At 39.4% G+C, this 25,545-nt stretch overlaps 1 protein-coding gene across 1 annotated transcript in view; it reads right to left on the bottom strand.

The window, feature by feature from the left end:
- ca10a (carbonic anhydrase Xa) overlaps positions 1 to 25,545 on the bottom strand; it is a 329,872-nt gene that overhangs the window by 304,029 nt on the left and 298 nt on the right. Inside the window, exon 1 of the mRNA XM_041973118.1 lies at positions 25,195 to 25,545. This exon is cut by the window's right edge and continues 298 nt beyond it. Coding sequence (XP_041829052.1) covers positions 25,195 to 25,255 — 61 coding nt within the window. The 5' untranslated portion in view covers positions 25,256 to 25,545. The remainder of the gene's footprint in view (positions 1 to 25,194) is intronic.

Raw genomic sequence — 25,545 nt, 5'->3', positions numbered from 1 at the left:
CTAATTTCTCACCCATCGCTCAGCTGATCAGGCCAAAATCATTGCCACCATGAATTCCTCCACCTGAACTCTTGATCCCACCCCATCCTCCCTGGTTAAACACTGCCTCCCCACCACCTATCATTAGAACTGTCAACTCCGCCTTTACCTTTTCCACTGTCCCTCATTCTTTCAAACTGGCTGCCATCAACCCCAATCCTCACAAAACCTGGACTCAATATCAGTAACTGTAAGATCCTTGAAAGAACTGTTGCCTCCTAAATCAAAGCCCATCTAACCAAAAACAACCTCTATGAAAACTTTTAATCTGGATTCTGTACCCACCATAGCACTGAAACAGCCTTCCTTAAAGTCACCAATGACCTTCTTCTCTTCTCTGATGCTGGCTTTCTCTCTGTTCTCATCCTTCTGGACCTTACTGCTGCCTTTGACACTATCAGTCATTCCTACTCTACCGACTACAATCCCTTCTCCACATCACTGAAAACACCTTCACATGGCTTACTTCTTATCTTGGAGACCAGAAACAGTTCTTCTCCATCAGTAACTGCTCCTCCTCCTTGGTCAGATCATTCATCATCATGCTCTCCATTTCCAGTGTTACGCTGATGACATTCAACTTTACATATCCACCAAATCGGTCAACCTCAGACGCCTACTACTCTTTCAAACTGTCTCTCTGATTTTAGTCTGTGGATAAAAAATAATTTTCTCAAACTTAACTCCAGAAAATCCAACATTCTCATCATTGGTCCTGATTTCTTCACCTCTACAGCCAAAGAATTCCACCTGTCATTTGAAAACTTCACTCTGTCACCCTCACCCTACTAGCGTTAGCTTTGAAGCTAAACTCACCTTCACAAAACACATTAAACTTAGAAACATCGCCCCCTCCACCCATCTTTCTCTTCAACTGCAGCTCATTCATGCCGTCATAACATCCCGCATAGATTACTGCTCCTTCATGGCACTCCACCTACCTCTTCAATAGATTTCAGTACATTCAAAACTCTGCTGCCCACCTCCTCACCCACACCCATTCCCAAGACCACATCACCCCTGTCCTCCAAAACCTTCACTAGTTTCCTATCCCATACTGCATCAATTCAAAATCCTCCTGCTCACCCATAAAGCACTCCATAACCAGGCCTATTCTTACCCAAAAGAATTGCTCCACCCCTACACCACCTCCTATACCCTTTCGCTCGGCTAACACCACCCTCCTGATTGTGCCCAGGACCAAGCGCCACACTAGGGGTAGATGGGCCTTTTCTCTTGTTGCCCCCATCCTTTGGAACTCTTTCCCACAAAACATCCCACATTTAAATCCAAACTAAAAATTCTCCTGATCGCTCTGCTGTTAGCAAATACACTTTTCAGTTCAGCTTCTTTGTGTTTTATTTCATTGTGTTGTTGTACCTGCTTGCTTGTATTTATTTCTTGTTTTAAACTTATTTTATCTTGTAAAGCATCTTTGGGTTTCTGAAAAGTGCTATATAAATGAAATGTATTATTATTATTATTATTATTATTATTATTATTATTATTAACATTATTATTAATAATAATTAAATATGTCTGTAAAGTAACTTTTGACAGTTTTGTTGTAAATTTGAGCTATACAAATGAAACTGAATTGCAGGAAAACCAAAATTCATTCATTTTTTACCCCGCTTATTTGATCATGAGTATTTAGTTGCAATAATTCAATAGCGTTACTCAGTGTGTTAGCATGACAACTTGTCAGTGTTGATCTAAAATGATAAATTCAGGTGTCTTTTTTGTTTAGGTTGAATTAACTGCTCTCTAACTTCGCAGCAATATTTAAATGAAGAGTGAACACATCTTGAACGCTTTGAAGCCTCATCTGTTTCCATGGATTCTTTCATTCTGTATATCAACAAAAACCACAAACAACCAACAAAATCTAAAATATTTGCATAACATTACTGCTCACTTCTCAATTATTTAGTCAGCTTTTAAATATTGAAAAAATCCTGTTATGTTTTTTGTCTTCAAAAATATTTTCCAAAACTGATCCTGCTGGGTTAAAGGATGCAATAATCTTCATTTGCATTCATATATATTAAAATATGACCTTTATTGGAGTCACCAATCACAGTGTTTCAGGGATTCGGCCTCCCTGCTGCTATTTACACCTGCGCAGATTTTTCCAGAGCAACTCATGAGGCTGCAAACACCTGTGACAGAAAGAGAAAGAGAGCTGGATCTCCTGGTTTACCAGCAGCTCTGCTCATCCTCTCACTGAGCAACATACTCACTCTGCATCACAGCTTTGCCACTCCTGCTGCAGGACTCCCATCTGCACAGGATTATCAGATTAGCAGCTGGAGATTTGGCTTCCCTAACAGGACCCGTGTGTGTTTCATGTGTGTGAATTGTGGACACACAGCATAGAGCAGGAAGAGACCCTCCCCCCCCCCCCCCCCGTCTGTAGCGTGATGTGGCCACATCACCGCCGACACCACAGCCTGCCTCCGTCCCGTCCGTCTGTCTCCATCACACACCCACCGCTGACTTAATCTGGGACTTTCTGGCTGCTTCAGTCCCCCCTAAATACACACAGTCACACTCTTTACGTACACACTCCCCCATCCCATCTCACGGTGGTAAATTACAGCTGGCATGGAGGTCGTCTCACTCCAGCTGGCTGATAGACTTCAGATTCCCGAGCAGCAGATGTGATGAGCTTTGGCTGCTCGAGGAGAGGCAAGGTGGCCTCTCACATGATCCTGGACACGACACAACACACACACACACACACACACACACACACATTTACAGGGCCGCTGCTAGCCATTAGGGTTCCCTAAGCACAACTGCTTCGTGCTTGGAGCACCCTACATAGTTATACATTCTGTGATGTTTGGGTTTCATTGTTGAGAAATATTTGTCATTTTTATTGTTCACCACTAAAATCCGCACCATGACAGGCCGAAGCATAAAATGCTTATAAAATATAAAAATAAAAATTTTATTCTAAAATTTGTGAAGAGAAACTTTCTTACAAATGAAGCCAAAATGGCAGCCAGATGTAGAGGAAAAAGTTGCCTAAATAGGCAAAAATGTCAATAATGATGCAAAGTTTAATGTCCTCTTAGTGCTCATAGAGTTCCAGATCAAGCACAGTAGCACCAGTATCACAACATCACACCATTTAACTGTGAGATAAGAAGATAAAATCTAAATAAATTAACAAATTTGCTTCTGCATTAACAATGCCGCCAAGCGTCATGTTTATTAAAATAAACACAACACACACATGTTAATTTATAGAAAATGTGAAACTTTAGATATGATGTGATTGTGATTAATTATGAGTCTGGATCTTTTTGGTGCCCCCCTGGAACTTGTTGCCCTACGTGATGTGCATGGTGGAAGCTGCACATTTCTATCACTGGGTCTGTCAATTGTGTGACAAGGCCTTATAATATATATTTAAGTAAAAAAAAAGCTTCTTCCTTTACTCATATCTGACTTCCTACATTCAAATAAATTCAGGAATAACAAAGACATTTCATCTCTTGTAAGGTTAATAGATACATTATCATACATACATTCAAACATGACCCCTGGTCACTTCATTTATGTTTAACATTAATCAGATTACACACACCTCTTGGCATTCATTTCTTTTCTCCAGCGCTACAGTTCAGTGTTTTAGCTGTGGGTTTAAATTTCCCTGCACAGTTTTCAATAAACACAGATGCCAGATGTGGGTGAAAGCAAAAAGACAGGCAGCAAAAAAAAAAAAAAAAAATACAAGAACTCAAGCAGCTGCAACTTACCGGCCTCAAAAACAACATAATGAGCAGAAAAACACACAAAAGCCCTGCTGTGCTGCAGGAAACTACGCAGATTTATCAGAGTTGGTGAAAAGCGCAGCCTGCTGGGGGTCAAAGCCAGGAGGATTTCAGCCGTGAAACCGTTAAAACTCTAAAAAATAACAGCTGCTAATATTGATGTGCATCACTAAAAGCAACATTTTTCACATCAACACCGACGTTTGATTTAAAAAAAAAAATATTGTATGGAGGTGTAATAAAGTAAAAATTAGGAGGGATGAAGAAAAGGCCCCTGCTGGGCCTAATCACACTGCCAGCATGGGGGGAAAAACACACAGCAAAGACCATATGTTTGAGGTAGTCTACATTATTTAATGTTTGCAATGGAACAAATGTTTCTGCATTTTTTCTTTGGAAAATAATAAGAATCAATGTTTTAATTACAGATAACTGTTAATAATGTACAACAATAGCTGAACAGACTTGAGACAGTAATGGATAATAAACACTTACTGTTGGTATTATATCTCCAGACCAAGTGGTAGAGATTCAGGTTTACTAACAACCAAAAGGTAGAGCAGGGAGTTAAAGGCTTAATAAGACAAACAGGAATTCATTGTCGGCTGGACTGTTGCAGGCTGAACAGCCAATCAGAGTGTATTTAACCGACATCGAGACGTTTGAAAGACTTGACGTTGCGTCACACAGTAATGAGACACGTTCGCTGACTGCCTTCATCCCGACAGCTGATTGTCAGCTTGGTCTACATCAGCCATTAAAGCTTCAGGTCCAGGCGGATTCTGCTTTAAAAAAGATAAAAGTCTGCTCTTCCTCTTTTGATTCAGACAGAGAAAAGTCAATATGACCGCAAGATGAAGGTATACAAGAACTTGTAAACAAGGCCAAATGTATGCATTTGAACCAGGAGTTCAAAGTAATTCACAATGTTTGCTCAGGCGAGTCTTTTTTGCTTTTGTTTTTTTTTTTTATTTTTATTTTTTTTTGCTGAAAGGCCTAAATAAGCAGGATAAGAGGGAGTCAGCATTGTAAACATACGCGTAGAAAAGGGTTTTACAGACTGTTTTTCAGCATAAATAGGTCAGCAAAGGCAAAGAGACGTGGCATCAGAAAGAAGTCTCATTACCATAATCTTAATCCCAACGCTTTTCTAAAAGCCCATTACCTTTAAATTAGGTTCTACATTGATTTAATAACTGAACTGGCTGTGGTTTGATGTCTGTGAACATATCATGAAATGTATTTTATCTGCTTCTATTGGCAAGGGACAAGGAAGAAAACATGCAGGTAACATTAACCAGGCTCCTCAGTTCAACCATCATCAGCAGCAGATTAGATGAACAGCAGCTATTTACAGCAGAACTAAGCAATTCATTTTATCCATGGCCCAGATGATTACACGTCATGTAAAAGGATTTGCTCTGAGGGAAAACCTCTGCAAGTTTCGATTTTCCTGCAACTGCAGTTCCTTTCAGCTAACAAGCTGCGTTTGCAGCCACAGCGAAGCTAACGCACTGCAAACACATGCCGACGTCACAGATTTATCAGCGTTCATTTCAGCAACAGAAGCCTCCTGCTGTTAGCCAATCAGTATGTACGGCACTGATCGGTCATTTTAGCTGAAACTGCTGCGTTAATGGTTGTAGGCGTTGCTCAGGGTGAAGCCTCCACTTAAACAAATGATTGAGATGCATCCAGGGGTCTAAATGATATTTAGCCAATTTGGCTAGCAAATTTATGAGACTTTCTACTAGACGTTGTTTTTTGTTTTTTGTTTTTTTTTTCAGGGAAAATTATCGGATTCTTAGTGCAACTGAATGCATTTAACCATATTTTTCTTAAATTGTTTTAGTGAGTTTTTTTCATGATGCTGAACAACATTTTCTCAATCTTTTATATGATTAGGAGACAAAACTGTGAAACATTACCTGCTAAGCTGCATCTTTTCAGGGGGTGTAATTATTATTATTATTACTACTGCTACTACTGTATAACTCCATCATTGTAATTGATTACTGTAAGCTTATAGATTATGTAACATAATTAGGATAATATTACTATATGAGTACCACTATTATTAATATTACTATATTGTTGTTAGCATGACTATTATTATTATATAGTTTCATGATAAAACATATTCTATAAGTAGATATTAATTGTATAGACTGAATATTATTAGTAGTACTATTGTTTCTATGGGATTATCTTGTGCCTGTAGTGGTTGTGATAATGGTTGTAATTTACTGGGGTGGGATTATTTATGCTGCCTTTTGCATTTTTTGTGTTTTCTATTTTTTGGTCATATATTTTATTTTATTGTATTTTTTTAAATTTGTCATTATGTTAAAATAAACTTTATAATCTAATCTAGATCTAATGTAATGTCTTATTTTCCAGTAACTAACAAAGTACCATTATAACCAGCAGTTACTCCACCACCACATGTTTGTCTCCCTCTATTCGTCTTTCTTCCTTTAATTTCTCTCCTCATTCAGCTGCAGCATACACAGTGAACAAAGCAAACAGTGGATGCATGGATGAGACGTCATTGATCGGTGGGAAATGCAGGTATTTGCTTCGTTCAGCGTAGTGACGGGAGACCCGGCTTCATCTTAGTTCAGCCGTTATTAATGTCTTCTGCTGTGAGATGTTTATATTCAGTGTTGTTGTTGTTGCTTTTTTATTATTATGTAACATTTTAATCAAACCTTTAAATGGATAACTGAACACAGAACAACAAACAAATTAAATAAAGACCAAAATGTGAACATTCAGACACTTTATCTGAAGTGTCAGATATTTTCATCCAGCAACATGACTGAAATGCAACCAGGTGCTGATTATTTCTTAGTTTTAACTCGTCTTCCTGACGCGTTTGCATTTAATTAAGTCCGTCTCCCCATGTCTGTCGCTCTTTTTTTTATTTTATTTTGTTTTTTAAGGGACCATGTACGATTTAAAACATAAGTTTTGTCATTTGACGCGTTCCAAGCAGAAAGAACACAATGACAAGAAGCAGAAACTTGTAAAATTGTAAGCCCATAAAAGATCGTTTGCATGAAAATAAGACGTTTTAGCCTTTTAACCCGACACCGACCGAGTGACTTGTCAGTGCTTACAACAAAATGAAATGTGAATAAATGTTCAGCATTTATTAAACACAGTCGGGACGATGATGATATTATAGTTGCTGAATAAAAGCAGCATATTGGCCAAACCCCTGTAGCGAGCTGATGCAGTGGACGGTGATGCCTGATGTCATGCAGGTGTGCAGCAAGCAGTAGAAAGTGTGCAAAGGATAGCTTAACTTAGCACTGGGAAGGAAGGAGTTACTTACTGAACCGAAAACAGAAGCTGTACAGAACTGCAGAGACGGACAGAAACTATGGATGACCCGACAGCATTTCTTAGTCTGATACTGATTCCATTACCTGGGGTCCAGGTCTCTGCTGAGACCGAGTTCCGATCCGATACCATTGTTATTTTTATTGAGAGATCTATTAAATTTATAATTTCAATAAATTATATTTATTACAGACTTTGATGTGCAATATTGCTTTTACTGTCATTCAATGACGTAGCACAGGTTAAACTATAGAACAAGATTTAACACATGAAAACAACAACTGCCACAGAACATATTAAGTAATAAACCCAAATCAAAGAATTTCTATTAAAAAATCTTGGAACTGGAGTTGCAGTCAAGGTTTTTCAGGATGAACATGGACTGGTCATCCAGGACAATAAATTCTAAAGCTTTGCTGCTGTGGCTTTTTGGCTTTTTGTAAAATTTCTCGTGTTTTTAAAAACATTTGCCAGTGTTGTTGTTGTTGCTGTGTTTCCTTACGCTTTTCCTTCAAGGCAACAGACTCTTGGTGCTCTTTCCTGTGATGATAATCCAGCTGCTTTACAAAGTTGCCGATGTTAAATCTGGCAGCATTCGTGTCACTTCTGAAACTTGATGAATACGCAGACTGACGGACAGTTTCGTCATAAGTCGCCGCCCTCATACTTCCATGTGTCTTTTACCTTTCAAGGGGCAATAAGTCAGTTCATCCACAAGTGGTCAGTGCCAAGTTCAGAGTTCATTTCCGAGTTTAGTGGCAGTAATGCATCGCTATAAACCTGTTTACAACTGTCCATGTCTACAGTTGTGTCTTTAAATGCAAATGTTATTGTTGTCAACTTCTTCTTCTGGTGCTTTTTATTTGACGGTTCTGCATCATCTTTTTCCTGTTCCTCTTCTTTTTCTCTGGTTTGTTCCTTACGCTGGTTGCTCAGCACTGCTGATGTAATTCCGGTGGTTTTACTCCATTTTCCGAGTCAAGTGACAGATAGCTCAGTTTCCTAAAATTATGACCAAACTAAATTACGCGCATAACTGACGCAGAAGACGGGCGAAACTGTCCGTCGGTCTGCGTGTGCGTCTTCTGCGTTGAGCATAAATTGGCCTTTAGGGTTATGCCAAAATGCTAACATGGTGCTAATGCTAAATGTTAGCACACATGCAGCTGCTTCTCCGCTTACCAATTCAAAACAATCATGCAAGACTACATAACTTTCTGTGTCTCTGTTGGGCTGGAAAAAAAGCTTTATCATTTCGTTTCCGTGGTATTAGATGGTGTTTAGAAAGAAATATTTGCTGATCCCTATTCCTTTACTAATCTGCGAGTACTTCTAATGCTAGTATCGGCCAAACACTAACAGAAACCCTAAAGAAACAATAACTTCAAAGATTGAAACTTACACACTATAACACTAAAAAAACTGACAAAGTTAGCATGTACGAATGAAACAAATACATAGATCAACAGCTCAAAATAGATTTTGTGAGCTTATTGCAAAATTCCCAATTTTTTTAATGTGTTACATTGTCATCACTCTCATTTTCACATAATTAACAGCATGCAGCTGCTTAGATATAAAAGGTTCTCAGAGAAAATACACCACAAGCTGTTAAATATAATGAAGCTATTTAGCTGCTAATAAAATAGATGTACTGGGAGTGTTGCTGGAGAACAAATCAGAGTTAAAACGAGAATGAATATTGTAAATTTCTTAGACAGAGGAGACCACTCTCACATTATTAAACAAGATGCCGTCCATCAATCTTATCTGTGCTTGTGTTGATTACAGGTAGATTACATAATTATTGGTTTATGCCCCATTTATTCATAGTTTTATGACACACAGAGTGCTTAAGCAAATTTGCATTTCATGTTAATGTGCAGGGTAATTAACTTTCATTTTCAGGCTTTGTGAAAAAAAATTACAAATCAAAGTGAGTTTTAATCAATTTAAGCAAAAACAGTGTGAAAGTAAAGTTTCATTTAACAAGGTTATAGAAAGGGTTTACCTTTTATAAACAAATTCCAGGCTGAACTGATATACAATCAAATACAGAAACTAAAGCTTTGAGTTGATTGGCTGGAGCTCAGACGAGGAGCATAAGGACAGCAGACACATGCTGATACTGACCAGACAGCCACACGGACGTAAACGGGCAGCGATTCAAGCAGAAACACACACTATGGGCGCCATATGCCACTGGGGTTTGCAACATGAGCTGCATCCACTCAGAGCAGGAGAGAGTGATTGCAAGCATCCTTGGTAACATGTCTGTTGGGTTGGTGGCATATGGCCGGCTGGTGGAGACACGTGTTATTGTCACGATTACACCAAACACCTCTACCCTCTGATTTCATCATCTCATTTAAAATTTCAAATCTTTCCAGAGACTGTGTTATTCTCTAAAGGTAAGGTGTGATTTTCTGCATAGGTCACAGTTTCTAACAAAATGAGGTTTAGCAGCAGGAACGTTGAGGCGTTGATGCGCTACCTCTGTCCCTGGCAGGATCCAGGTGTTGGTATTAGTCAGAGCTTGGTGTGAAAAATCTGTTTTAAAAGTTTCTCGTGGCTGAGCTGAAGACTTCATTACCATCTTTGCAATTTCAGTGCAGAAGTCACTTTGTTTTAAACCATCAACATTACCATAATTGTTCAAAGCTGAAAATGCAACTGCAGACATCTGCAGTTCCAGGGGAATGTGCTCATTAGTTAAAAGAAGACACAAACTTGTTGTGAACCTAGCTGACTACAGGGATGTATTTATAGGCAGTGTCAGCAGGGGCGAAGCTAGAGGGGTGGCCAGGGTGGAACTGGCCCCCCCTGATGTCTGATTGGACTCTCCAGGTGACTGAGAGGTCACTGTAGGAGGAAGCTTTTCTAGACCTGTAGGATCACCAGTATCACTACACCAGCTTGAAATAAATTTTAAAGTAGTTTCCTAATTAGTCACTCCTTTTAAAATATTGACAAATATAGATTTTGTCCCTACGCAAGCACAACTATTGATGTTATGTAAGGCTACCTGATGTTAGCATGAAACTACGTAGCAGTGCAAATCTAGTTTCATGATAGCAATAGATTAGTTTTAAAATAATGTTTAAAAACCATGTCCTGTTTAGTTTTCTGTTAGTGTATTTAGGGACTAAACATCAATTAATCAAAATGTTTACATTGGAGCTGAAAATAAACTATAAAGATGCTCAAATAGAACCTCGAGCTAGTTTGATTTGAACACGCGGCTTTTCTTCTTCTTCCTTGTTCCTTTCATTGGTTGCACATGAGCCTACAGCACAACCCAGAGATTTCCAGTGGTACTGGTCTGTTTGATCCATTTGGCTACGCTTTCACAAACTCTCTCTATGAAACTTAAATCAATGCAGAGGATGGACACAAGGTTTTCTCTGTATATGAACGCATGTTTAACAATGAGCATAAATAAGCTCTTATCGGGCTTTCATATACTGCATGTTCACAAGTACTTCAGGTTTCCAGGTATGCAGAACTCCAGCTTCTGTCTTTTTCTATCCAAAATTAGCTTTTTGTAACTTAAAAGTTTTAACTTTTGTGGTGGATTTGACAGAAAGACTGCAGTAAGTTTCAGGAAGATGGATAAACAAAGAGGAAAACAATCTAAGAAACAACTAGCTTGACAGAACGTTCACTCCATTTTAATCCACATTGAAGTGAAAACTTTACACTTTATTTAGCAAACAGGTGCAAAATGCTAGGCAGCCATTTTACAAACATTGAGTGCATACACATTTTAACAGTATCTTTCCCAGAAATGATTACCACCAGGTAAACACATGCAGAGTTATAGGACTAATATGTTCTGCATGTTCATGAAGGAAGCATGTAGAACACTGGTTTCCAGCTTCATCCTAGAGTGTGCAAACCTCTGCTTTGAACTTTCTTAAAAAACTGTAGCAATTCTTTTTTACTACTTGTAGAGGAGTCTGCTGGATGGAAAAGCTTTCATTTAGGGTTCAAATCAAGTCGAAAGCAATCAATAGCCAATTGCCAGACCTTCCAATCTCGTACAGCATTCAGAAGCTGAATGTGTGAAATTTGACCATTTTGCTCCGAAGATGGCCAACAGTCATATCCAGCGACTTAACCAACCAAGTGTGCTTACTACATAAAAACACTAAGTGGACAAGGTAAAGCGTTGAGGAAGGCTGAGTGCCTGCAACGATCATGGTCACTTTTTTCTTTCATTGTACTGCAATATTAGGATATTATAAACTTTTCAGAGAAGGTTTAAATCTAAAGACCTTTATGCTGTGCTCTGTCTGAAAGTTACTTTTTCCTTCAGTTTTTCACTTCTAAGAGGTTGCAGAATGAACAATAGATTTTTCTTCCAGACCTTTGGACTGTGGCATAAACCACAGTACCCGTACTTAAAGCACTGCCAAGAGAGCTTTATAGGTTCAGAGAGAACGTGTGTACGTGGTAAGAGTTTTTTTTTAAAGTAAATTAGTAAATATTTAAAGCACCCAGTAAAAATTCATTGTTACTGAGTTAGATCAGATCAGTCTGATCTGACTGACAAGCATTTTTATTTGAACTAAAGAATAAAAAAATATGATTAAAAGCTGTTTGTGTAAAAACTGCTAACACATGCTAACACATGCTAACACATGGCTAATTAGCATATTGATACAGATGCATTTTTTAAACTGCAGTAACTTGTTTGTGAGTGATAATACCGACACAACACACATCTTTGTGTGAACAGCAACAATTCACCATTATTAAACCAGTGGGAGATGGTCCATCTGAGAAATGAGAAAGGCAGATTCATGCTACATTTAATTAGCTCAGGCATTACAGCACACAAGAATGATTTTCATATCAATTTGGAATAATTGCTGTTTTTGGTGGTGCTTTTTTTCCCCCTTCTTTGTTTTCCATTTGAAACAGCAGACAAATGCTTCACAGTATGGAGCTGGTCCATGGCCATGTGGTTGGGACAACTAAGGACGCCTTCATAACAGGACAGTTCTGGAGACTTGGTTCAGTAGGATGGAGAATTCTGAAAAAAATGTTGCTCCTTATATTGGTTTTCTTAGCTTTCACACTGCACCTTATTAAAGCTGAATATAACCCTGGACAGCATCATGCAGTTACAACAGCTGCACACAACTGGCAATATTTCCTGAAACAACCACTGACCATGAAGGAGATGGAACAGGTCGAAGATGAAAATCCAACTCATCGATTGGCCAGAACTGACAACTGATATTCTTCCACATTAGTCGACTTGTTCACTGCAAGTAAACAATGGAGCAACAGCAGGTTTATACAACTTTAGAGTCTGTGTTTGGTGTTCAAACCAAAGGTTTTCACTAGAATCTGTCCAGTATGAGTAGTAGGAGAGGAGGTGAGATATCCACCGATTTGACCAATGTCTACTTCTTCTCTTTAGTTCTCTAGCTAGTACATTTGCTTTCACACTGCAAGTGAACCTCACCTGGGTTCACTTGCAAGTGGACTAAGACCCCCAGTTTTCAAGTTAATTTCTTTGGTTCACTTCAAAGCATGAATGAGAATTCACACTACTCCAAATAAACTGTACTATGTTGTAGAAAAATAAATTATCAAGAGTCTGGATGAGTGAAGTTTAACAAAGTTTATTACAGAAAAGAAAAAATAAAGACTTGTACAATGAGACTCACAAAAAGTGGAAGTTTGCCTCATGTCAGATACACATGCTAAGTTCCAGATTCTGTCTGTTTCCACTCTAGTTGTTTAAAAATGTTTAACTTTAGTAATGAACTTCAAATACAGACTGCACAGAGTGCCAGGAAGTAGGATCAGAAAAGTAGCAAACAAGCTGACACGCAGCTAGCTTGGCAGACTGATCTCTCCATTGTGAACACATTCAAGTGAAAACTTTATGGTCCTATTTAGCCAATGATAGCATTGGAGATGGTTGACAAATGTGTAATTATTTAGACCATGCAGTGTTTAACTGTAGCTTTTTAAAAAATGATCACCAGACAGATCCACCTCTTTTAGCTTAGCTTTCCACTAACTTTGTATTATTAGTGCCGTCATTGTCATACATATTCCACAAAACAGGATGGGCAAACTAGCCTTCTCCATTGCTGCAGTGAAGTTTTTATTCATTTGGCACTAATCATATAGTAGAATAAAGTATGGACTGAATACAAATTGAATCTCTTTTAACAGTTTATTGAAATACCAGGCAGTTCAGGATGATTGTTTCTGAAGGTGTCTAAAGACAAGACACATAGAGATAGACATCACTGACCCGCAGGGAAAAATGTTTACATGCAGAACTAAAACATACAATGCAGTAAAACATGTTCATCTTAAGTGGTTGCCACAAAATACAGACGGAGTACAGTTTTATGTTTTTTTTATGTTTTTGTTAAGAAACATCAAATGCAACAAACAAAAATAAGATGTCCCTTTATGGCAGTCTTACAAAGTGTAAGACAGAATAGTTGGATTTCTGTTAAGGACACACAGGAGCGTAAAAACATGATGGAAAAAAAGGCTTTTCTGAGTCGAACAAGATGGAGCATAGCAGACCAAACTGCTTTCCTGGCACAACAAATTTTGTTATACATACTTTTTAGAGCTCTTTCAGGAGGATGAAGTAAACAAATACTGCAGGAGAAAATACACTGTAGCAGCCGTGAATGTCTGCACAGCACCATGACAACTTATTCCTGCTCTGGCCTTTAGCCATAAAAGAAATAAACTGTGTAAAAGCACACGCAAATAGGTTTTATGGATCAGACCAACAGAAACCCCACAAAAATCAATATGTCTCTTTTTGTTTCTTTAGAATATCTGAAACAGCAAGACTCTTTAGTATGGTCTGAATTTTTGATCCTTGATTTGGACATTAGAGCAAAAATACAGCCAAAATACAGTCTGATTACTTAAATAAGATAGGACAGTTAATCCAGTCTGAATATGTCTCCTTCAAGTGATCAGAAAGTTTACATTAGTGCAACAGCAAATCACACTCAACAAATAATTCTAGCTATTACATGTAATTGATCTTAATACACCCTAAAGAATAATGTGAGTGGACAATTTTCACATCACAGCTAAATTACCCACCAGGCCAAGCCACCAACTGCACATCTTAACCACTGATTGTAAAAATAACACATTTAAGGACATTTCCTTTCAAGACTGGGCTCTGAGGGTGCAACTGAAAAGGAGCTGGGTAATATGATGAAAGAAAAATGTATAAATCAGTCATTTTTCTATATAAAATCACAATACCTTTATGGATAACTTGATGGTTATCCACTTTTTAAAAGCCCAAGCTTGACCCTTCTCTCTTTGTAGCAACTACAGACTCATATTTAAAAAATACCATTCATTGCCAAGATCTTTGAAAAGTTGTGGATAAGCAGCTTACAGCTTTTGTGAAGCTGTAAGGATTCTATTTTTGTAGGGCTCATTCCGTTGAAATAGCCCCTCTGAGAGTCTCCAGTGATATCCTGATGCTTAGTGATGCTGGAGAATGTTCTGTGTTACTGATGTTGGACTTGACCTCAGCCTCTGATACTAATGACCATCCCATCATACTCAATAGCTGGTGTATCAGGACCTGCTTTGGAATGGTTTTCTTCATGTCTTTCTCAGCAATCATTGTCTGTGGCTGCAGGTCCTTCCTCATCCCTTGCCTGTGTTGTCCTACAAGGATCTGTTTTGGGGTCTTGGTTATTTCTTTTCTATCTGCTCGCTCTGCAGCATATGTTATGGTCTTGTAATGAAATTTCTTATCATTGCTACGCTGATGATATTCAATTCTATATTTATTATGATGTTTTTCAGGTTTAGAGCTTGTTAAGGTGCTTGGACTCTGTCAGAAACTGTTGAAAATATTGTCTTTAGCTTAATATTGAGAAAACTGAAGTCCTTATGTGTGCTCCTGATAGATTTCTACCAAAGACAGAGTCTCTTGGCCCACTTTCCTTGTGTTAAACCTTGAGTTAGGACTCTTGACTCATTTAAAAAATATTGCCAAGCTGAGTCCCATTGTGTCTTGCTGGCATGTACCTGCATGCTTTAACTTGTAAGTGCTGTACAGAAAATGTTTGAAATAAAAAAGATAATAATTTGATAAAATAAATAATAACCATCAACAAAAAGCTTTTCTGAATAAAATAGTTTTCAACGGCTTTTTAAAAGAGTCCAGTCGACTACATGGAAGGACAGGGGTAAGTCATTCCAGAGCCTGGGGTCTATAGCCTGAAAAGCCAGGGCCCCCAAGGTTTTAAAATGGGTCTTTAGGACCTTCAGGAGGCTCTGGCCTGAAGACCGAGGGGGCACCCTGAGGAGTAGGGACAAAGCAAGTCAGCAATATACTGGGGGGCCTGACCATGAAACGCCGAAAGTCAAAACTAAAATTTTAAAGTCAATACGAAAGCCAGTGAAGTGTTGATAACATAGGGGTGATGTGGCTGTTCCGGGCAGACCTGTCAGTAGTCTGGCAGCAGAGTTCTGCACCAACTGAATTCTGTCGAGAGCCGTCTTAGTGAAACAAGTGGAAACAGAATTAGAATAATCAATACGAGATGAGATAAAAGCATGAATGATTCTTTCAACATCTTTTTGACAACATTTTCTTAACTTTAGAGATAGTTCACACATGATAAAAGCAACTTTTGGTCAGCTGTCGGGAATGACCCTCCAAAGACATAACTTGATCCAACCCCGAGGTTTCTGAAGCTGGGTTTTACCGATGAGCCCAGATCCCCAAGATGGTTTTTGATTAGGGGGACCCTTTTTTTTTAACTTGTCCTGTCCAGCATGGTAGCAGCAGAATCATGGTCAGGCTCATATAGCTCCTCTTAATTATCTGATTTTTTTATTTATTCATTTATTTATTTTTTTATCTTGTCTATTTTCAGTTATGGAATTTATGTTATCCTGCTGGACCTGACTGGAGGGGACAGAAGAAAATGGAGAATGATGGAGAGAAGTAAAAATTAAAATAGAAAAAAGGAAGAGGAGACAAAGATCCAGCAGATGGAAGCAACGACCTTCAATCCAACCAACGAGCTGCTACACCTGTACAGAAACACAACAGAGAGTTTCCTACAGCTTTCACAGGTAAACTAAGCTGATCATCAGGAGTTAATAAAAAAGATAAAATAAATAACCAAGACAAGGAATGAGGAGGGATCAGAAATGAGTGTGACCACGCAGCTAGGGAGGCCAGACGCAGACTAGGGCGGCCCAGAGACCCGGGCCAGTAATCACTGCTAGCGCTCCTTCCTCACCTGTAACGCCTTAACTATCGGATATTGAGTTCTAGGATAAGTTAAGCTACCCGCTCCTACAGATCATTGAAGTTTTATTTCCTCCTTTTATCAAATTCAATAGATATAGATTTTCCAGAGCTAGCGTGCTGTTTTTAATATTCATTTTACTTTAAAAATAAAGTTAAACTTTATTAGGGTCCGAGCCATACGAAGTATGGAAGGACCCTATTGTTCCTGAAATGTTTAGTCTCCTAAGAACTTTGAGCCCAAATATGACCCCCTAAACACCCATGAAAAGTTGTGAAACTTGGCACACACATCAAGCCCGGCGAAAATTGCAATATTCTGAGGTCCGCATACACTTCAACGCAAAATTGGCTCAACAGCGCCACCTAGACACCAAAAAAATCCCCAAATGAATGGGGTTCCGAACGTCTACTTCAACGTAGGAACACGAAACTTGGCACACACATGTAACACCCCGAGTCGAGCGAAAAAGTCAATTGATGACATGTTGCCATGGCAACGGGGTGCCCGCCATCTTGGAGTGTACGTCCATTTTTTTCCCAGTTTTTTCACTTTACACACATCGTATTTGAACGAACTAGTCTGAGGGGATTTGTGCGATTGACTCCAAACTTGGTGGGAACCTTCCTGACAAGTTGGGGACCAAACGCTCCTCAAATCTTTCTAATAGCAGAAAGCGTGTTACCGTGGCAACCGACGTAAAATGACCTTCTCGCCATGAAACACGGTTTGCTCATATCTCCACAGAAATACATGGGATCTGCACCAAAGTTCACAGTATTCATACGTGTAACACCCCAAATCCAGCAAAGAAGTCAATCAAACACCTGTTGCCATGGCAACGGGTTGGCCGCCATCTTGGATTTCACTGCCAATTGAACGAACTAGTCTGAGGGGATTTGTGCGATTGACTCCAAACTTGATGGGAAGCTTCCTGATAAGTTGGGGACCAAACGCTCCTCAAATCTTTCTAATAGGAAAAACCGTGTTACCGTGGCAACCGACGGAAAAAGCCTTCTCGCCATGAAACACGGTTGCTCATATCTCCATAGGAATACATGGGAACTGCACCAAAGTCGACAGTATTCATACTTGTTGGGTCCTTAACGCATTACAACACCTGTTGTCATGGCAACATCGGGTGGCGGGGTCCAGGACCCTCGGACCCGATGGATGCCGCTTGCGGCTTTAATTTGGTTTTATTTTGGGTACTTGGTTTCAATCTTGTGAAATAGTTATTCAGTCAATATTTTGGTTGACTTCAGCTCTTATTGTTATTGTCTCGTTTTATTTACTCAGGTTATTTGACATTGTAAAAAGCTGTATGGCTAACTGAAATATTTTTCTCTTGTTTTTTTCTAAGTGTGAACTTTAAAAGAGTTTTAAAAAGACCAGAAAACTATTTTGCTCATGAAAACAAAATGACAAGTTTATTTTAAGTCCATCTAAAGGGGGAAAAAATAAGAAAAACAAAATCAACCTGAAGTCCAGTAGCTTGTATTTTTTTACTTTTATCTGCCCACATGAGCCATCTGAATTCATTTCAGTTGGGCTCAGTCCACTAGTCAAAAGAAGACGACACAGATGAGAAGCACACATACGGGCCGAGGACTGCTGTGTGCAACCCGTGTCACATCAAAGCACTGTCGCCTATTCACCATTAAATCAGTCCTTCTAATTAGCAATCCATAAAGGGATGAGACCAAAGTCAAGATGATGTCTTCCTCCTATCTCATGCCTGATTCTTGTTAGAACAAACACTTAAAATAGAGGGAGAAAAAAGACAGATCTAATAGCCTATGCTTGAAAACAAGGCTTTTTGAAGTCAAGGACTGTGCGGATGTCCCCTCTGACAAAGCCTAGGGTAAGAGCCATCCATCCAGTTTCTCTACTTAGTCTAACTCAGGGTAATGAGAGAGGGGACATATCCAGGATAGGTTGCCACTCCATGACAGGGCCTTGGACTAAGGTGACCCCTTAATTTAGTTTAGATGGAAGCTGGACTAGTTTTTCCAGGTCCTGCTGAGACATCAGATCTTTTACTCTTGATATGTTCTTAAGCTGATAGTAGGCTGACTTTGTAATTCCCTTAATGTGTTTCTCAAAGTTAAGGTTTGAAGGAGATGTCAGCCAAATATTGCTGTTTGACTTAATCTCAGAATGTAAATGCTTTAAAAATGTCTGTCTACAGGAATCTTTAGTGTCTAACTCATGACGTGTCTGTAGTCTCCAGGTAGTGGTGTGGACAGTTTAGATGGACAGTTTAGATGTCTCACATCCATCGTGGTCATTTTGAGTCTTTTGGTTGCTTTTTATATCTTATAATGACTTTGTTTGTCTTTGTTGTCATTTTGGGTTTCACTTTGGTAATTGTGCATGTCTGAGGCCAGTTAGTCTCTTTGTGTTGATTACAAAGGAAAACTGTGGGATTCCTCCAAACTGATACATCTAGGAAGTGTCTGCTCAGATCTGACACCTTTAGGCTAATGTATATGACCATCTTTGGATTATTATCGCAGAAACTCATATTTCTTTACTGAACTCAGAGCCTCTCTCCTGGTCCAGGGACACACATCTCCCACATGGTTCAGCCTGTTCATTCAAACATTCATGTTTACTCACTTTCTCATGCACAACTGGAGAAACACACAAGGTCACAATCTTTGCCAGATTCATTTGGACAAAAGGCGAGAAGGCGATTAAAGATGTTGACAAATCAAAACAGAGCTTGAGACTGGAGAGTTGAAACTCCAGATGAGATTGACCTTCCATTAACATTATTCTGGTGGAGGCCACCCAGCTGGAGGTTTTTAATTTATTGCCAGGGCAAAAGATCATAATGCAGCGGTGTAAAAAACTCCCCAGACCTCCAGCCTTCGCTGCCCGATTTCTGGCCCTGCAGCACAACAACACTAACTTCGGTCGTTGCTCTGCAAGCAATATAATAAATAAACACTTCTGTTACTGTGGAGAACTCCAGGTTCACTGTGAACAGGTTTTATCATAGCATATATAAGATAAGCCAGATAATAAAAGACTCTTCTGTAACAAACTTAAAGCTTTTACATGTGTTGATCACGTAATTTCCTTTATGTGGCAGTTATACTACACCACAACAATGCTGTAAAACTTCAAGCTCTAAAGCTGCTTCTTGATACTAAAGATTTTATGTTTGCAGTGGATGACATCAAAAATCAGTTTTGACCTTTTTATAGTATCTTGTAGCTCATGGTTTAGGCTTCATAGCCCATAACTTTACTGCTTTACGTTGTTGTTTCCGAGCTTTGAACAGCAGGCAGGCAAAGACGGCTCACAGCTGACGAGCTGCTAGATAGATGGATGACTCTTCCCAGGTAACCAGATGTGTGACTCCTAATGAATACTAATGCTACTGTCTGTGGAAGGCACCATAAAGCCACACATTTGTTTATGCTGTCCAGTGTGTGTTTGCATGTTTACATCATGTTGCAATTGATTGCAGGAGGCAAACAAAAACAAAAAGACGAAAGAAAGGAGCGAGCTTGCTTTTTTGTAGCTTTCCAATGCTGTTCCACGAGGTGATATTATCAGTGGAAAACTGAAACTGCATCATCTAATAACAAAACTATGTGTCAATCTGTCCTTTTAAAGCTATATAAAGAAATAAAGAAAAGAGAAAAAGGTGGCAGCGACTTACTTCAACAAAATCTAAATGAACAGCCATGAAACAACTTTTCAGGCTCATGGTTATGTTGGAAACTGTTGCTTGAGGTCTTAAAGTCTAGGTTTTCATTTAGAAAATGGTGACTTTCCCCGTCTAGTCTGAGAGTGAGTGAGTCGCTGTCTCGAGTGGAGGAGTTAAAGCATCTCGAGTCCAAGCGTTACGCCATGAAGCAGACCCTGTCCATGAAGCTGTTGATGTTACTGTCTGTTTTCCAACCATAAATTCATGAGCTGTGGGCAGAAACTGAAAGAATGAGACCTCAAACAAAAGAAGCTGGAATGAGCTTGGTCAGAAGGGAGGCTGGACTCACCCTCAGGGAAAGGGTGAGGAGGTCGGCCATCAGGAAGGGACCCAGATTAGAGTCTATCAGAGGTGTTTTGGACTCACCGTCCACACATTCACCACATTGTGGTTTCACAGGCTAAGCTTTCACATTTGGAGTTGACACCGACTTCACTGGCAGTTGTTTTTGATCATAATCACTAGTAGGGGGGGCGAAACAGAAAAGTGAAAGGATTGTAAGAAAAACTGTGCAGAATCGAATTAATACCAGCAATTTATCATCATAGTGAGGGGCCTGGTTGACCTCATGGCTTCACAGGTGTTAATGCTGTCATGTGGTGACATGAGCCGATGGCAGTTGTTTTCCAGTTTAAAGATCTGTGAACGCACAACGTAGCTACTGTACAATCTGCATGTTCCCAGTGACAGAAAATGTATGTGATTTATGATTTGTAGTGAGACTGTGCTTACAATGATAACAATCCGCTCACTGGGAGGAGGACTGGAGGCAGGCCCAAGACTTACTGCAGAGATTACATCTGTTGTCTAGCTTGGGAACACCCTGGTGTCCCCCTGGAAGAGCTTGAGATGGAAAAGAAAGGTTCTTTGTCCCAAATGGATGGATTTGTCATGAGCCATAGTTGAGAGGAAGATGAGCAAGAAAGACCCAACAGCTGGATTCAGTTAGATGTAGAAACTCAAGAATCTATAAACATAAACCAAAGATGTCGCCATGGCAGAATAAACAAAACAACAACACAAAACCAACAACTAGAACTCAAAGCGTAACTGGCTAATTGACAAGGGTTTGGGGGAACAATATAGCAAAGACAAACCCTGGACAAGATAGACGAGGATCTGACAATGAGTAGAAGAAAGCAAGGAGAATTTATTCTGATGGAGCTAATGAGTAAACAAGGAGCAGGTGTGATGATCAGCAATACACAAAGGAAACAGCAGAAAAGAGTCAGCCTGACCAAACAGCAGCCTAAAGTGAAAACCAAAGAGCAATAGTAGCAGAAATCCAACCAGAACTAAACTCAAGAGAACTTAAACCTGTAGGCCATGACAGGATTATTCAGTTGTCTATGATGACTAACTGTCCACAAGTTGTTGGAAAAAAATCTGAGCTGTGACTTTGGTCAAGTTGTCTTCAGTGGCATAGAAATCCATTGCAGTGGCAGGGTACAATGTAAACATGTAATGCTAGTTATGGTTCACAATGTAACCCAGTCTGTGGTGATTTATCATCATCACGACTGTGCTGGCGAGTTTTGTTCCATGGAGATAGACGGGGTTGTGTTTGGATTCAAACCGAGAGCAAATCTCAACTCAAATTTGGATTCTGCAAAAGAAAATACGAATCAGTGAATAATTCCACCGATTCCCATTAGGTATAAACTGTCCAGGGTGGTTCACTGAGGTAATTAGCTAGGGACACCAATTCATCAGTGTCCTTCCATTTTAAAAGAAGAGGGTGCAATGAGCAAAATTCAAACATCAGAAAGCAAATCAGGATGTTTTATTGAAGAGCATGCTGATCCGTTGCTTGGACAAGAAAACCTGTAACTGTTTAGATTTAGGTTTTCGTATTTCTGCTTGCAGATTGGATTTTTCCTCACTCTGACAGAGGCTTTGGTGGAAGGTTGCAGGCTTAATGCATGTAATGTAATCCTCTAATCATTTCCCCACTAATTGCTTCCATAGCATTTTATGGTTTTTCTTAGCTTTTTAAAGCATTCCCATTAGAATCATGTAGTCACAAACTGATCACCTAGATGTGAGTCAAGCCTCCTGTCTGCCATCATCAGAGCAAACCAAGCTTTGCCCCTTTATTACGTCAGAGATTAAAGTCTTGGCACCGAAGAGACTCTCTTGTTCACAATCCAGGCTCAACTGTGCTGAACAGTAGACGGCCACAGAAGTGTGGTTTAGCAGCATTACCATCACTGTACATGTACGAACAGCTGGCGAGAAAATGGGCTCCTTTCCATGAAATAATGGCGGGAAAAAAAACCTGCTTGCTGAGAGGAAAATGCTGACTTCAGTTAGTCCCCAGGCATCATCCAGGGAAGATTTTTACTGTCAGATGTGATTCATACAGCAAGTACTGATGACACACAGACCTAAAGGTTTCCAAGCTTACTGGCTTACAAATGATTTCACTCTGTTGCCTCTTCATGAGTCTGTCTAAACTAAAGATTTTCACACTTTGACCTCTCCTAATCTGATACTGAGGTGTGTTCAGTGTCTGTAGTGTTTTTTAAATAACCACCACATGCTTTATATTAGGGATTATACTTCTCTAATATGTGGTCTAATGAATGTGACATCTGAGGATGTGAATCCCAGACAACCTCCTTAAAAAACTGTAATGAGACATAAATGATGTGAAAGTGTTTTAGCTCAAAGTGAGATCTTTTCTGAGTAGTTTTCATTCTTGAAACAATCTAAGCATGTCTGAAAGTTAGAAAGCAGAGGTCCAGTTCTGGTATCGAACTGAAGTTTACTGACTGGTGCTTCTAGGACTTGTTTTATCGCTACAAGGCTAACATGATGAGAAGCTTTGAGAAGGTTTCAGAAGATATTATCATCCATGACTACCATGGAGCATCAGAACTAGAAATAAAGGGGATGTCTTATATGAAGAGTTGGCAACTTTAATGCCCGAGGTAACCCAGTAATCAACACAAACATTCAGACAGGAGAATAAGAACAGAGTTACATATTTTAAATGCATGCATGTCTACTTAAGGTTAAAAAACAAAAACAAAAACATATATATATATATATATATATATATATATATATATATATATATATATATATATATATATATATATATATATTTACCAGGACTCAGGTTTGGATCAGACTTCAGGTTTGTTTGTTCTAGAGATCAGATCAAACTAAATGTTTAGTCTGAATTCAGGTGGGAAGCAAACTGGACCCAGAACATTTTAAAATGAATTCTTTGTCTCAAAAGAAGCCAGTGAAAGATGCGAGAACCACGGTGATATGCTCCCTTTTCTGGTCGTCGTGGGGACACAAGCTACAGCATCTGGATTAGCTGCAGATGTTTTAGCTTAGTTTTAGACCTGTAAAAACTCTACAGTAGTCAAGATGACTGAAAACAAATCAGTCCTCTTATTCTAGATTAAAAGTAAGTACATGAGTGTTTGGTGGATGATTTCTTTGTTTAACAACACAACACAATAACCTGTTTATTTCCTTTCACATGGAGCCACATTTTTAAGGACGGTTGTGGGATGAGCAGCAGTTTGTGGGTTTGACCATGAAAAACTTGCCAGATCTTCTCTGTCAATGGCAGACAGCTGATTCTGTTATTGATGGTTTGGTGTCATTTATTGGATGGAACTTCAATTTGGCTGTTAAATTTTAACACAGACTGCAAAATGGAGAAGTTTTCTGGCTCCAGAACTACAGGAGACACTATCCAGCTGTGGTCAGTGGACTTCTCTTAATGACTCCACTCATCTTCATAATCACACCCTGTTGCTTCTTACTCTGTTCGCAGTTTACTGAGAAAGAAGGTAAAATGAAGTGAATATAATAAATATTAGAATTTAACAAATAATCAAAAAAGCAACCGATTTTAAGTCAGAAGTGAAAGAAAACCACGTCTGTGTTTCTGGTCATGTGGTTTTACACTGAACTACACCAAGCTAAGCTGACTGGTTTGGAAACAGAAGGAACATTAATCAACGTCTTCTTCCTGCGCAGTAAGGTGACCAAAGACATTCTGTTTAAAAATGTTTAGAAAGAAACCAATTAAAACAACATAAAAACACAGCAATCAGAGCGGGAGGGTGGAGCCAGGCTGCTGATTTTCTCACCAACAACCTGCGGGCTGAGTTGAAATGACGGGAGCTCGGCGTGCGTAACGCAACAATACAAAGAATTACGCACAAGTAATGAGGTGGAGTCCCAGATTTGCGTCATTTGGCTCTCGCGCTTAATGTTGACCCACACAGAGAGAACGCATCGTTTCAAACCCAGATTTTGCTCTTTGAGGAAGCAGTCGGTCTAATTATTATTTGTCTGGAAAGAATTTCCTCAGATGGCAGTGTGCGCAATAAATGGTGCAAACCAACAAAACGATTATTTATTTATTTATTTTTATTTTATTATTTTTCTTTTATGTAAAAAGGTTTTTTTTATTGTCTGGAATCAGAAGAGAATAAAACGGATCCAAGTTGTGCGTTATTTCACAGCATGACCCGCAGCGCCATCCGCTCCTCACACCGCAGAGTGCCGCGCGCTCAGCGGTGCGCACAGCTGCTTTATGCTATAATAACTTGGGCTGAATCGTTTCTGGAGCGCAGAGGCTTCCCACTGACAGGGGTGGGGGCGGCAGAGGTGAGATGTGGTGCTTAAATAAAACTTAGAGGTAGGGGATCAGTCATTTCCACTGTAGCTCGTCAGATTTTAAAGCGCACTCCTGTCATGTGTGCGTCAGAGCACTGCGCATCGAGTCCGAAATGAAACACTGGGCTTTTTTAGACACAAACTTACATACACACACACACACACGTACACACATACATGTACTGTAGAAAACCAGAGACAAAAACACTGCAGGTTTCATTCCATCCGAGCAGCATTACATTTTACAACTCAAACCAAAAACTCCCCCTCCCGGAAACGAAGAATTATCTGAAAAAAGGACTTATGTTTGTGACGCACCTGCCCGTAAAAGAAGCACCCGAGACCCCTTTGAACTCACCTGATATGCAGACAATCAAATTAGTTTGAAGAATAAGCAGTATCTCCCAAATTATATCCATCCTCTGTGTTTATTCCACGCGCATCACGCACTGATTAGAAAAGGGAAACAAACCATACACGGCGCTTTAAAAAAATAATAAAAATCAGACACTGAAGTCCTGTCCTCCCAGGCTGGATCCCGCTGTACACCTTCCACCAGGTATGCTCCACAGCACGCACATAGCAGGTGATCAAAGCCTGAAGACTGAATGCTGCACGTTCCCACCACAATTTACACAAAAAACGGAAAGAAAAGAAAAAAAAGAAAATCCATAGATGAACTCCAGGCAAAAGTCGGATCCCCCGTTTC

The sequence above is a fragment of the Melanotaenia boesemani genome, chromosome 21 (genome assembly GCF_017639745.1).
Source record: "Melanotaenia boesemani isolate fMelBoe1 chromosome 21, fMelBoe1.pri, whole genome shotgun sequence".
In the NCBI taxonomy this organism is placed as follows: Eukaryota; Metazoa; Chordata; class Actinopteri; order Atheriniformes; family Melanotaeniidae; genus Melanotaenia; species Melanotaenia boesemani.
Note: the sequence above shows the minus strand (reverse complement) of the source record. Positions and strands in the feature narration are given on the sequence as shown.